Source organism: Carlito syrichta, unplaced genomic scaffold (genome assembly GCF_000164805.1).
Source record: "Carlito syrichta isolate Samal-C Ts95f unplaced genomic scaffold, Tarsius_syrichta-2.0.1 Scaffold308104, whole genome shotgun sequence".
Lineage (NCBI taxonomy): Eukaryota > Metazoa > Chordata > Mammalia > Primates > Tarsiidae > Carlito > Carlito syrichta.
The window spans coordinates 365,027-378,425 of NW_007252200.1; the positions used below are offsets into that span (position 1 = coordinate 365,027).

The window sequence follows — 13,399 nt, forward strand, 5'->3', positions numbered from 1 at the left end:
AAAAAAAAAAAAAAAAACAGTAAAAAATGACTTAAAAAGTGAAACAAAAAAGTTTGTCATAAATATTAACATTAAAAGAAAAGACACAAAATTAATGAGCCTGGCTCATTTTTAACTGTTATTCAGGTCTAAGTATTTCCATTGTAATTTTTCTACCTATAAATTTTCTGATGTTTTAAGTTTTTTTCCAAAAAAATTTTGTTACTAATTTCAAAGTTAACTATATTATGGTCTGTATATTAGTAATTGAAATTTGTGGAGGCTAGACTGATGGCCTAGTTAATTTGTATAAATATTACATGTAGACTTGAAAAGTAAATGTGATCTCCAATAATAGACAGTATTCCATATTTGTCTATTATATCAATCATTATTAACTGTGCTATTTATAACTTCAATATCCTTATAGGAGAAGCTATTTTGTCTTCTTGTTCTATCGACTACTGAGAAAGGTAGGCTGGAAGTAGTGGCTCACTCCTGTACTCCCTGTACTTGGGAGGCGTAGGTGAGAGCATTGCCTGAGCCCAAGAGGTTCGAGACCAGCCTGGGCAACTTGGCGAGATCTTGTCTCTACAATGAATCAAAAAATTAGCCAGGTGTGATGATATGTACCTGTAGTTTCTGCTACTTGGAAGGTTGAGATGGACGGATCACCTGAACCCAGGAGGCTGAGGCTGCAGTGGCCATGAGCCTGCCATTGTACTCTAGCCTGGGTGACAGAGTGACACTCCAACTCAAAAGAAAAAAGAGATAGGCTGGGCTTGGTGGCTCTGCCTGTAATCTCAGCACTTTGGGAGGCCAAGGCGAATGGATTGCCTGAGCCCATGGGTTCGAGACCAGCCCAGGCAACTTGATGAGACCTCGTCTCTACAATTAAAAAAAAAGTTAGCTGGGCATAGTAGCGTGGCACCTGTAGGAAGGCTGAGGTAGAAGGATCACCAGAGCCCAGCAGGTCAACGCTGGGGTGGCCGTGAGTATACCTCTGCACTCCAACCTGGGCGACAGAGTGAAACTCCAACTCAAAAAAAAAAAAAAAGGGCGAGATAAAAGTGTTTTAATCTCCAACAAAGATGTTGGATTTCTCAGTTTGTCTATGTATGGCCACTTGGTTGGTTGTTTGTTTTTTAAAAAATATTTTTCTACTTCTAATAATTTGCAATTATATTAAGTAAATTACATTTTTGGAGAATTTTTCAGTTCTTCGAACACAACTTTTTTTTTAAGCGAATCGTTAAGTATTGCAGTCTATTCTTACATTGCATCTTGGGAATCTCAGTGAAATTTGTAAGATTGTGTTTGTCATTGTTAATACATAATAAAAATAAGACTTGCCACTTATGAAGTTACCCACCATATGTCAAACATTTGTACTAGGTGTTTTATTTATTTTGGGGTTTTTTTTGGCCTTTTTTGTTGTTGTTGTTTAGTTGGAGTCTCACTCTGTTGCCCAGACTGGAGAGCAGTGGCCACTCCCGGCCACCGCAGCCTCGACCTGCTGGCCTCGGTGATCCTTCCACCTCAGCCTTCCGAGTAGCCGGAATTACAGGCGCACGCTACCATGCCCGGCTAATTTTTTTTTTATTTATTGTAGAGATGAGGTCTCACCTACCCAGGCAGGTCTCGAACCCGCGGGCTCAGGCAATCCACTCACCTCAGCCTCCCAAAGGCGCGGGATTACAGGCTGAGCCACCGAGCCCGGCTTGTTTATTTTTCTTTAGGTGTTTTATTTATAATAAAAGTTATTTTCTCTAGTATGATTGAGACAGACAGATTCATTGAAAAAGTTGTTTAAAGTAAGAAATCATTATGAAATTATACATACTTTTAAACATTTTATCTAAACTTAAAATGCATGCTTAAATGTATATTTATTCATCACTCTTTATGATTTTGTTCAGTGACATTTTTGTATAACCACACATGTAATGCATTGTTAAGAATTTACAATTTCTATTGATGTAAATTGGAGAGAGGACCCAAAGAAATCTTCCAACCAGTGAGTGCAGAATCATAGGTCTTTATCCTTTTTTGTTTGCATTGGAGTCTCTGTTGCCCAGGCTGGAGTGCGGTGGCATGCTCACAACCACTGCAGCCTCTCTACCTGCTGGGTTCAGGCAATCCTTCTGCTTCAGCCTTCCAGGTAGCTGGAACTATGCCCAGCTAATTTTTTGATTTATTGTAGAGATGAGGTCTCATCAAATTGCCCAGACTGGTTTTGAACCTGTGGGCTCAGACAGTCCTCTTATCTCCACCTCCCAAAGTACTGGGATTACAGGTGTGAGCTACCGTGCCCGGTGAGGTCTTTGTGATTTTTAACCAAGTTTTATAGTTATCTTGCCTACACCTAATTTAACAATCGTTTAATACTTTGTCTTTAGTGAAACAAACTATTTGAGAAACAATTATGGTTGGTATAAACAGATGGGAATAAACTCATCTGACTCCTTATACATATTCAGTTCTAAACAGTGAAAGTAGAGGGTGCAGTTACACAAGAGAGCAACCCATCTGCTGGGAGCATTTATTGTGCCATCGGTATCAGTCATTATCATCCAGAGGCAAAGGAGAAAATCAGCTGATCTACCATGTCTGTTAAGTAGAGGTCATTTAAGAGCATCGACATTGGCCAGGCTCGGTGGTTCAGCCTGTCATCCCAGCACTTTGGGAGGCCAAGACAAGTGAATTGCCCGAGCCCGTGGGTTCGAGACCCGCCCGGGCAACTTGGCAAGACCTCGTCTCTACAATAAATCAAAAATTAGCCAGGCATGGTAGCATAGCACACGCCTGTAGTTCCAGCTACTTGGAAGGCTGAGGCAGAAGGATCGCCGGAGCTTAGTAGGTCGAGGCTGCGGTGGCTGGGAGCATGCCACTGCACTCCAGTCTGGGCGACAGAGTGAGACTCCAACTCAAAAAAAAAAAAAAAAAAAAAAAACAAGAAACAAAAAAAAGAGCGTCGACATTAACAATCCTTATAACAGTCCTACAAGGAGATGTTATCACTTCCATTTTAGAATGGAGACCTGATTTGCCCAAGATTCTACTGCTAGCTGATTACTGAGTCAGGACCAGAACTAGCTTGAGTTATTTCAACCAGTAATTCCACAAAGCTGCGAGACCTTTCTTTTATAATTTGCATGTGTTATAACCTTGAATTTACTTCATTTATTATCCATGACCATGAATTAATATATAGGAATCTGCCATGCAAAATATTGTTTCTTAATTATTTTTTCACAAATATTATTTACTGACCACACTTTTTCCCCCTTTCTTCAGCTTTATCTGGATGCCCTCTCACCTTTGTCTTCAGGTCGTAGTTCATTTGGTCAAGCTTGTCTCTGAGCAAACACTCTAATTTTTTCTTTTTTGAGTCAGGGTCTTACACTGAGGCCCAGGCCGGAGTGCAGTGATATGATCATGACAATCACAGCTCAGGCAGCCTTGACCTCCTGGGCTCGGGTGATCCTGGGACTACAGGCATGTGCCACCATGCCCAGCTAATTTGTTTGATTTTTTTTTTTTTAATAGAGACAAGGTCTTGCTATGTTGCCCAGGTTGGTCTCGATCTCCTGGGATCAAGCAATTCACCCATCCTGGCCTCCCAAAGTGCTAGGATTACAGGCATGAACCACCACACCTGGCCTCTTTTTAATTCTTGAGAGGTACATTCCGTCTCTACCCAGCAGCTTGGATTGTAAACTGTCATCTAGAAAGCAGAATCTTATTCATCATAGATGTGTTACCATTTATTCATTTCTTTTTCTTTTTGAGACAGGGTCTCACTGTCGCCCAGAATTAAGTGTAGTGGTACGATCACAGCTCACCACAGCCTTGAACTCCTGGGCTGAAGGGATCTATCCTCCTCCACCTCTTGAGTAACTAGGACTACAGCTGTGCACCACCATGCCTGCCTAATTTTTTTGTAGAGATATGAGATCTTGCTATGTTGTCTAGGCTTGTCTCGAACTCCTGAGTTCAAGCAGTCCTCCCAAAGTGCTGAGATTACAGGTGTGAGCCACTGTGCCCAGCCCATTTTTTCATTTAATATTTCCTCCTTTCTTTTCCAAAGCTGCACCCTGTGTCTCTAATTCCCCTAATTTCCTTTCTATATGACTAACTTTTATTTAGTGGTGTGTCTTTTCTTCTAATGATGCCATATATTCCTAAATGAATCAGCACAGTGAGATCAGGTTTAATAAACCTTGACACAGTTTTGATGAGCCTTTCACGCTGTAGCCACTCAGATGCATATGCGTTTCAACAGAAGTCACCGCCACCACCACCATATCTCCCTGGGGCTTCATGAGTCAGTTACTGGTTTATGTTTCCTTTCCAGAAAGCCTGATCTACTGTTTCTAGAACAGGTATGGCAGGAATATAGAGCTTCAGTAGTGCAGAACCAGTACGTGTCTCTGGCACACTTCCTTGCAGGGTCAGTCTTCTGATTTTCTTTCTTTTGTTTTCTTTTTCTTTTTTTTTTGAGTAGGTGTCTCCTTCTGTCCCCCAGGCTGGAGTGCAGTGGCACGCTTATGGCCACTGCAGCCTCAGCCTGCTGGACTCAGGCAATCCTTCCGCCTTAGCCTTCCAAGTAGCTGTAACTACAAGCATGCACCACCACACCCGGCTAATTTTTTGAATTGGTGTAGAGATGAGGACTCACCAAGTTGCCCAGGCTGTTCTTGAACCCCTGGGCTCAGGCAATCCTCTTACCTCTGCCTCCCAAAGTGCTAGGATTACAGGCATGAACCACCGCGCATTGCTAGTCTTCTGATTTTCATACCTCTTGGCATTGTGTTATATTTTCAGTTGGAATTCTAAACCTTAGACTCCTTTGACTCACTCTTAGCAAACTGCCTTAGCAAGTTGCCTGGTCTGCAGACTGATAAGTTATTCTTTCGTGATCCAGTGTTCCCTTCTCTGCAGTCACAGTGGGTTGTTACCTTTCTCTAAGGAGCTGTCTGATTGTAATCCGTTTAGAAGACAAAGAAACTCTTGAGGACTGTTAGAGAAAGAGAAGCCCTTTGCTTTTTCACTTTCTGACCTCTGCTGTAAGGACAGATTAGCTTATTTGTTCAGACCCTGATCTGAACTTTGAACCGCTGGTTTACCAGCCCTCTCCAAACCCATATCTCACACAGACTTCCATGTCTCGGCAAATGGTTACTTTATTCCTCCAATTATGCAGGCCCAAATCTTGGTGCTCATACTTGATTCTTACCTTTTTTCTCATACCCCATATCCAATTTGTCTTCACATCTTACTTGTTTTGCCTTCAAAAAAATACCCAGAATGTAATCACTTCTCTCCACTCCCATGCCACGATAAATGAATTACTTCCAGGAGGCACCACTTGTGCCCAACTGTTCCTGGAAGTTGTGGGCCACCAACTCTGGCTTTTCCATTGCTCGAGTGGAGTCTTGCGTGAAGACAGACTAGGCAGAGGGGTTCCCACACCACAGTGTCTCCTTTCACTTCCTCTTGTTGTTTCTTGCTTGTTTTAATCCAGAGAGAGGAGAGAGGATAAGAGAAAAGTCTCAAGACACTTTTAGGTAGTAATAACAGGAGTCAAGGCTCAAGTCAAGGCTTGCAAGAAAAAGACCGAAACTTTGCCAGCCGAGTATCTTCTGTGTATGCACTTGTGAGGGTTTGAAGGTGAAGGAAGGAATAAAAAGAGAGAAGGGGGCATTTTGTACAATTCTCTTTTTAAGCTGAGAGGCAGTTTTGCCTAGGTTAAAGATTGGAGACTCAGTTGGGCGTGGTGGCTCAGGCCTGTAATCTTCACTTTGGAAGGCGGAGGTGAGAAGATTGCCTGAGTCCAGGGGTTCGAGACCAGCCTGGCAACTTGGTGAGATCTTGTCTCTACATTAAATCAAAAAGTTTAATGAGTGTGATGGCACGCGCCTGTGGTTCCAGCTACTTAGAAGGCTGAGGGAGAAGGACCACCTGAGCCCAGCAGGTTGAGGCTGCAGTGACCACGAGGGTGCCACTGCACTCCAGCCTGGGTAACAGAGTGAGATTCCCACTAACAACAACAAAAAAAAGATTGGAGACTCTAGAGCCAGTCAGACAAGGTCTGAACCTGCCACCCGCCATGTGACCCTGGGCAAATTCTTTACCTTCTCTGGATATCAGTTGCCTTTGTAAGGTGGAGTGAAAACTAGCCTTTGTCCTTAATATCTTTGTGAAGATTGGATAAATTGTTACATGTAAAGCAATCAAACAGTCCTAACACATAGTAAGTGCGTGAGAAATAGGTTTTCGTGTTTTGAGCCAGAGTCTCACTCTGTCGCCCAAGCTGGAGTGCAGTGGCATGCTCACGGCCACTGCAGCCTTGACCTCCTGGACTCAGGTGATCCTTCCACCTCAGCCTTCCAAGTAGCTGGAACTACAGGTGTGCACCACCACACCCAGCTAATTTTTATTGATTTACTGTAAAGATGAGGTATTGCCAAGTTGCCCAGGCTGGTCTCAAACCTCTAGGTCCAGGCAATTCTCTCACCTCGACCTCCCAAAGTGCTGGGATTACAGAGTTGAGCCACCATGTTCAGCTGGAAATAGACTTTTTTTTTTGAGTTGGAGTCTCACTCGGTAGCCCAGACTGGAGTGCAGCGGCCGCTCCCGGCCACTGCAGCCTCACCTGCTGGGCTCCAGCGATCCTTCCACCTCAGCCTTCCGAGTAGCCAGAATTACAGGCATGCGCTACCACGCCCGGATGATTTTTTGATTTATTGTAAAGATGAGGTCTCGCTGCCCAGGCGGGTCTCGAACCTGTGGGCTCAGGCAATCCACTCACCTCAGCCTCCCAAAGGCGTGGGATTACAGGCTGAGCCACCGAGCCTGGCTGGAAATAGACTTTTTAAAGACCGATTTTCAAGTTAGATTTGTGGAGCTTAGTCTTTCTAATAGCATAAGGAGTTATAGATATGATGAACCATATTCCAGTAACTCCATCTCCCTGGATTGGGACTCTCTTTCCTTGTACAGTAAAGGCCTGTACAGTAAAGGACAATGGCCACACATGAAGCACATTCTGCTCCACTGACTTACCAGTGCTAGATTAAGACTCAAGTCTGCAGTATATTGCCATTTGGTTGAATACATAAAGCAACAACAAACTCACTGTTCTTCTTCTCCTTGCCCTGCAACAGGTTGGTTCACTTTTGAACAAAGACAGAGAAGTTTGTTTCAGAATGACATACTATTCCACAGTCTGAATTTCATAACTGACTTTGCACCTTGGACTTCACCTAGAGCTCTCGGTGAAATCAGAACTGGTCATGAAATAGCATTACTACCTACCCCAGATAGCATTCTTTTCTTGATGTCCTTTTCACAGAGGCCCCATCACAATGGTTTCTAACTCCATTGGCGGTCTATATGTTCTTTGTAAACCAATATGCAGGAATGTGTAAACAAGGACAGCAGCAATTGAATGTCAAAGAGCAAGATGTTCATGTGTCCTACCTATTGAAAATTGCCAGGCTGTAATCCCAGCACTTTGGGAGGCCAACGGGAGAAGATTGCCTGAGCCCAGGGCTTCGAGATCAGCCCGGGCAACTTGGCAAGACCTCATCTCTACAATAATTCAAAAAATTAGCTGAGTTGGTGGTGTGTACCTGTGGTTCCAGCTACTTGGAAGGCTGAGGCAGAAGGATCACCTGAGCCCAGCACATCTGAGACTGCGGTGGCTGTGAGTGTGCCACTGCATTCCAGCCTGGGCAACAGAGTGAGATCCTACTCAAAAAAGAAAAAAGAAAAAAAAAAATTGCCCAGTGGCATGGGACAGAATGTACCAGGCAGGAGGCCAGGAGAAGGTGTAATCAGTTCATCTGTCCAGTGCCCAGCCATTCACCTGACTGTCCTCTTTTCCTCATCTTTTTCTTCTTCCGGTTTGTTTGTTTGCTTTTCTATTCCTCTGTCCTGGGTTTTTTCCCCCCCCTCAGCTATGTTTGTTGTCCTTCCTCTACTGCACTTGTACTGTGTCTCCATCAGCACCTTGCCCCTGACTCTGATTATCCAGAGTTTCTGAAAGGATAAATAACTAGACCTTTACATACTAAATTAGAAAATTTCCTAAGTGCTCCTTTTTTTTTCCTTGAGATCAAATTTGTCTTCACTTAAGGAGAGTTATGAACGTTTAGTGTGGGTGAGGCGTGGTGGCTCATGCCTGTGATCCCAGCACTTTGAGAGACTGAGGCAGGAGGCTTCTTTGAGGCCAGGCAATTCAGATGAACCTAGGCAAAAAAGCAAGACCTCATCCCTACAAAAATAAAAACAAGAAATGAACCTTTAGGGTGCTGAATGAGGGCACTATTGCTCTTTTGCGTGGAATGATCTTTCACTGGACTTTGCAGGATTGCTAGCTTCCCTGGGCTCAGGGCCAAATGCCTTTGCACGTTTCTGAATACCCTACAAAGTAGTGGTAAAGCTTCTGGTTTAGAACCACTGCTAGCTAGGCAATTAGAAACATGTCACCCAAATACTGGCTTCAGCTGCTCATTATCAACCGCTCTTTATGTCTAGAGAAAATCTAGCTATTAAAGACACTGAAACTGTGCCAGTCTGAGACTATAACAGCCGCTTTTTATTTTTTAAATCTAAGATGTTGAGAAATCCACTATACTTATTTGTAGGGTTTTTTTTTAAAGCAGAATTTATTGAGAGAGCAGAAAAGCTCCCAGAATGGGAGGAGACCCAAGAGGATTGCTTTGTAGGTTTTTAATAAACAGTCATGCACTGCATAGCAACGTTTCTGTCACTGACAGACCATGTATATAATGGTGGTCCCTTGAGATTATAATACTGTATTTTTGCTGAGTACGGTGGCTCACACCCATAATCCCAGCACTTTGAGAGGCCAAGGTAAGGGAGCCCAGGGATTCAAGATCAGCCTGGACAACATGGCAAGACCTCATCTCTACTATTAAAAAAAAAATTAGACTGGGCTCAGTGGCTCACGCCTATACTCCCAGCACTTTGGGAGGCTGAGGTGAGAAGATTGGCCTGAGCCTGCAGGTTCGAGACCAGCCTGGGCAACTTGGTGAGACCTCATCTCTACAATAAATCAAAAATTAGCTGGGTGTGGTGTCGTGTGCCTATAGTTCCAACTACTTGGAAGGCTGAGGCGGAAGGATCAGCTGAGCCCAGCAGGTCAAGGCTGCGGTGGCTGTGAGCGTGCTACTGTCCTCCAGCCTGGGTTATAGAGTGAGACTCCAACTAAAGAAAAAAAATTAGGGGTAGCAGTGCACACCTATACACCTGGAAGGCTCAGGTGGAAAGATTACCTAAGCCCAGCAAGTCAAGGCTACGGTAGCTGTGATTGTGCCACTGTACTCCAGCCTAGGCAACAGAGTGAGACTCTGACTCTAAATAAACAAATAAAAAGTACAAAGTACATGCATACTTTAGAATTTCTTGTATTAAAGATTTTAAAATCTGTGGATGAAGAATATGATGTTACAGTTTGCTAGTATTATGCACACAATTAAGTTATAAATTTTCTTAATTCTTTTATATTTCAGAGAAAGAGTTTTGAAGAAAACTGGGCATAGGCTCAATAAAACCAAACAAAAGAAACAAAAAGCAGACAGTCAGAATAAAGTCAGGAGGAATACTCATTTGAAAGCCTAAATTATCTTACACCAGGAGATCAGGACTCATCTCAGAGTGAAGAGGAAGACTTTGAAAAGACCAGAAGAGAGTCAGAGTGTCCCTTCACTGGGGGTCTACAGAATGAAGTGGGAGATTTTGTGAATGGCTATAAAGAAATAAGATGGAAAGCATAGATTCTGAAGACAGTTTTCCAAATGTTATGTCTATGGTGGAATTGGCAGCACACCTAAGAATGACCTACCTAAGGAAGGAGGTGTCATGTTTCTAAGTTTTTCATCAATGCCAAATGAAAGCTGTCACTTGTCCAACAGTAACTCAAAATCTTTCTTATGTAACAAGTGACGACTGCTCTGGCGTGGAGCTAGGAAATCATGATGGAAACAGGAATGCCATTGCACTGGACATCCAGGACCCACCTGCTGAAGCCCCCTGCTCATTTAAGAAGAGGAGAGAGATGGTAGATAAAAGTCTCTCAAACGTACCAATTCTGTGCCATCAACACAGGTCCAGAATGCCACATCAAGTTTTAAGAGAGGAATAAGAGGCTGGAGGCGGTGGCTCAAGCCTGTCATCCCAGCACTTTGGGAGGCCGAGGCGAGAGGACTACCTGAGCCCAGGGGTTCGAGACCACCCTAGGCAATTTGGCGAGACCTTGTCTCTACAATAAATCAAAAAATTAGCCAGGTATGGTGGTGCTCACCTGTAGTTCCAGCTACTTGGAAGGCTGAGGCGGAAGTATCGCCTGAGCCCAGCAGGTCCAAGCCATGGTGGCTGTGAGTGCCACTGCACTCCAGACTGGGTGACAGAGTGAGATGTCAACTCAAAAAAAAAAAAAAAAAAAAAAAAAGAGCAACAAGTAATATATGCAACTTAAAACAATTCTTGAGCTTTTTTTTAAAAACAATCAATTTATCTGATGAAGAATTACAGCTGAGCTCTGATAGACAGCCCTATTTTGATTACTGGCCTGAGGGACCCATAAGTTTAAATGTGAACAGAGACCAAAGAAAGATAGATCACATAAACTGTCCTGTGCTGACAACAGGGGGCAATTAATTAAATTGATCTCCACCTCTGTGGATGCCTCAGAATCAGGAAGTAGAAACATTGGTAGAGAAACATTGGTAGAGAAGAAGCTACTGATAGAAAATCAAGATTTTTTACCTTTACCTGAAACTATAGATTTATTCTTGGAAACAGAAACAAATATCTTCAGAAGATGCTTACCTTTACTGGATATACCAATGAGTGTCTTAGAACCAATAAAGAATAAGAAAAGGAGACAGAAAAGGATTTTCAGTTTGGCACCAAACTTTAATTTACTGGAACAGAGTCAAATCAGTGCACAAGAAAAAGAGAAACGTGACCTGGTAACAGAAAACCATGGACTAAAAATTATTTGGGGAGAAAAAAACCATAGAATTTCAGAAATAAGAGGAGAATAAGCAAAAACTTAGGACTTTTGATCATCATCCATTGTGGCTTTACCTTGATACTACTGAAGATCTGTCTATAAATATTACTGGACAATTTTATTCTCATCATCTGTCTTTTAGCAGACTAAGGCACTCTACAATTTTTTTAAAAAAGCCTGTTTCCTTCTCTTGTGCTACGTTATATATCTAGCTTTTGGAAGGTATCTTTTACAAAAAAAGAAACTGTTTCTGACTTTCGATCTCAGACAGGAATAGGTGATAAACTAAATGATGTAGGGGTTATTTCTTCAGAAATTTCAAGTTGCCAACCTGACACTTCACACTCTTTGAAGGTCACTTCTGATCTTCACTTTTTAAATGAAAGGGTTGGTGACAAGCTGAAGAGATGGGAAGAGCCAAAGCAGTTACAGTGCTTGCCAGCGAAGGATGGCCAAGAGGTAGCAAGCATTGACTTCAGTTCCCTTGAGCTACTGATATCACAAGAGTTTGCCTTTCAGCTGGTAAAGCTTTTCAGATGTCCAGGAGTTCCAATGGGTACATTGTTTTCATTTGCTAAAAATAAAAGATCCAGTTTAACATGTATACAAGTGATCTGTAGGTATTTTTACCTGGTTCTAATGATTTCACGCAGCTTATTGATCTTCTGATGCTTTTCAGCAGCTGGGACTACAGGCACACGTCACCATACCCCACTAATTTTTAAATTTATTGTAGAGACGAGGTCTCGCCAAGTTGCCCAGGCTGGTCTTGAATGCCTGGACTCAGGCAATCTTCTCTCCTCAGCCTTCCAAAGTGCTGGGGATTATGGGCGTGAACCACTGCACCTGGCTGGACTCTCAATTCAACAGACATTAGGAAAAGTGAAGGATGAGGCAAGAAACTGGCAGCATTAACACATAGCGATGGGCTGCTTTAAAAAAAAATCTTTTGATTGGACGTAGTGTCTCACACCTGTAATCCCGGTACTTTGGGAGGCTGAGGTGAGAGGCTTGCTTGAAGCCAGGAGTTTGAGACCAGGCTAGACAACATAGCAAGACCTTGTCTCGACAATAAAATAAACATAAAAATTAGCTCGACATAGTGGCACACACCTATAGTTCCAGCCACTTGGGAGACTGAGGCAGAAGACTCGCCTGAGCCCGTAAGGTTGAGGCCGTGGTGAACTCTGATGTGTGCCACTGCTCGCCAGCCTGGGTGGCAGAGTGAGACCCTGACTCAAAATAAATAAGCAAATAAAACAAAAATTAAAAATCCTTCCAATTTCTGCCATTCTCTTGTTTGACACATGGCGCTTTACTCTCTCATCCCCAATCATGACTCCCAGATACAAGTAAAGGATAGTCACAAAGATTCGGTGATGAAAAGACATTTGGAATAATTGAGTTTATTATTTTAACGACTGTCTGAGAAGGGTACTGAAAAGATTAGGAGGAGTCTGACTAGTTGATTTTAAAGTTTCCTTCAGGCTCTTAAGATTGTTGCTTTTGGAAATGAAAACTCCACCTGTGAATAAAACAAGCGAAAATAGGAGTTTTTAACTTTCCAAGTAAACTTCTAACAAAATTTCTTCTCAATAAAAAGCATATTTAAATACCAAATATAGCTGGCTGTGGTGGTTCACGCCGATAATCCCAGCACTTTGGGAGGCAGAGGCGAGAGGATTGCCTGAGCCCACCGGTTCAAGACCAGCCTGGGGAACTTGGCAAGACTTCATCTCTACAATAAATCAAAAAATTAGCCGGGCGTAGGGGTGCACATCTGTAGTTTCTGCTACTTGGAAGGCTGAGACGGAAGGACCGCCTGAGCCCAGCAGGTCGAGGCTGCAGTGGCCGGGAGCGTGCCACTGCACTCCAGCCTGAGCGACAGCGTGAGACTCAGACTCAAAAATAAATAAATAAATAAGCAAATAAATAAATAAGAAAGATACTAAATATCTTAAACTGGAAACGGCACGTTTCCCGGTGTTTCCTTGTCTGTAACTCAGTGGCTGATGCTTCCTAGTGCTCTCGCTTGGGAGAGTCAGGAGGCTAACACTCCAGTTTCAGCAGTTCTCCTGTGTCTAACTGTTGTTTTTCTACATCCACCACGGTTCCTGGCACCCTGGTCTTTCGCAAAACTTGTCCCCCTGAGTTTTTCCACTTTGCTCCTAAACTTCTGATGTTCCAGATAAACTTGGCTCCAGCAGCTCAGACCCAAGACTGGCCGAGAACCGGGGTCAAGGAGTTATAATGATCGACCAGCTTTTGAGGCTCTGGAATCATGTTGATCATATTTATACACTTTGTGAAAAATCACATCTTAACTGTTTGCTGCAATTTTTTTTTTTTTTTTTTTTTGAGTTGGAGTCTCAC

The 13,399-nt window shown here is 43.0% G+C and overlaps 1 protein-coding gene across 1 annotated transcript in view; it reads left to right on the forward strand.

The window, feature by feature from the left end:
• The window catches only part of LOC103267327 (NEDD4 binding protein 2 like 2), a 64,838-nt gene that overhangs the window by 47,959 nt on the left and 3,480 nt on the right, over window positions 1-13,399 (forward strand). The window contains 9 exon segments of the mRNA XM_021715989.1: window positions 9,522-9,601; window positions 9,604-9,780; window positions 9,783-9,827; window positions 9,830-9,902; window positions 9,904-10,149; window positions 10,467-10,579; window positions 10,582-11,044; window positions 11,046-11,196; window positions 11,198-11,582. Of these exon segments, the coding sequence (XP_021571664.1) occupies window positions 9,522-9,601; window positions 9,604-9,780; window positions 9,783-9,827; window positions 9,830-9,902; window positions 9,904-10,149; window positions 10,467-10,579; window positions 10,582-11,044; window positions 11,046-11,196; window positions 11,198-11,582 (1,733 nt within the window).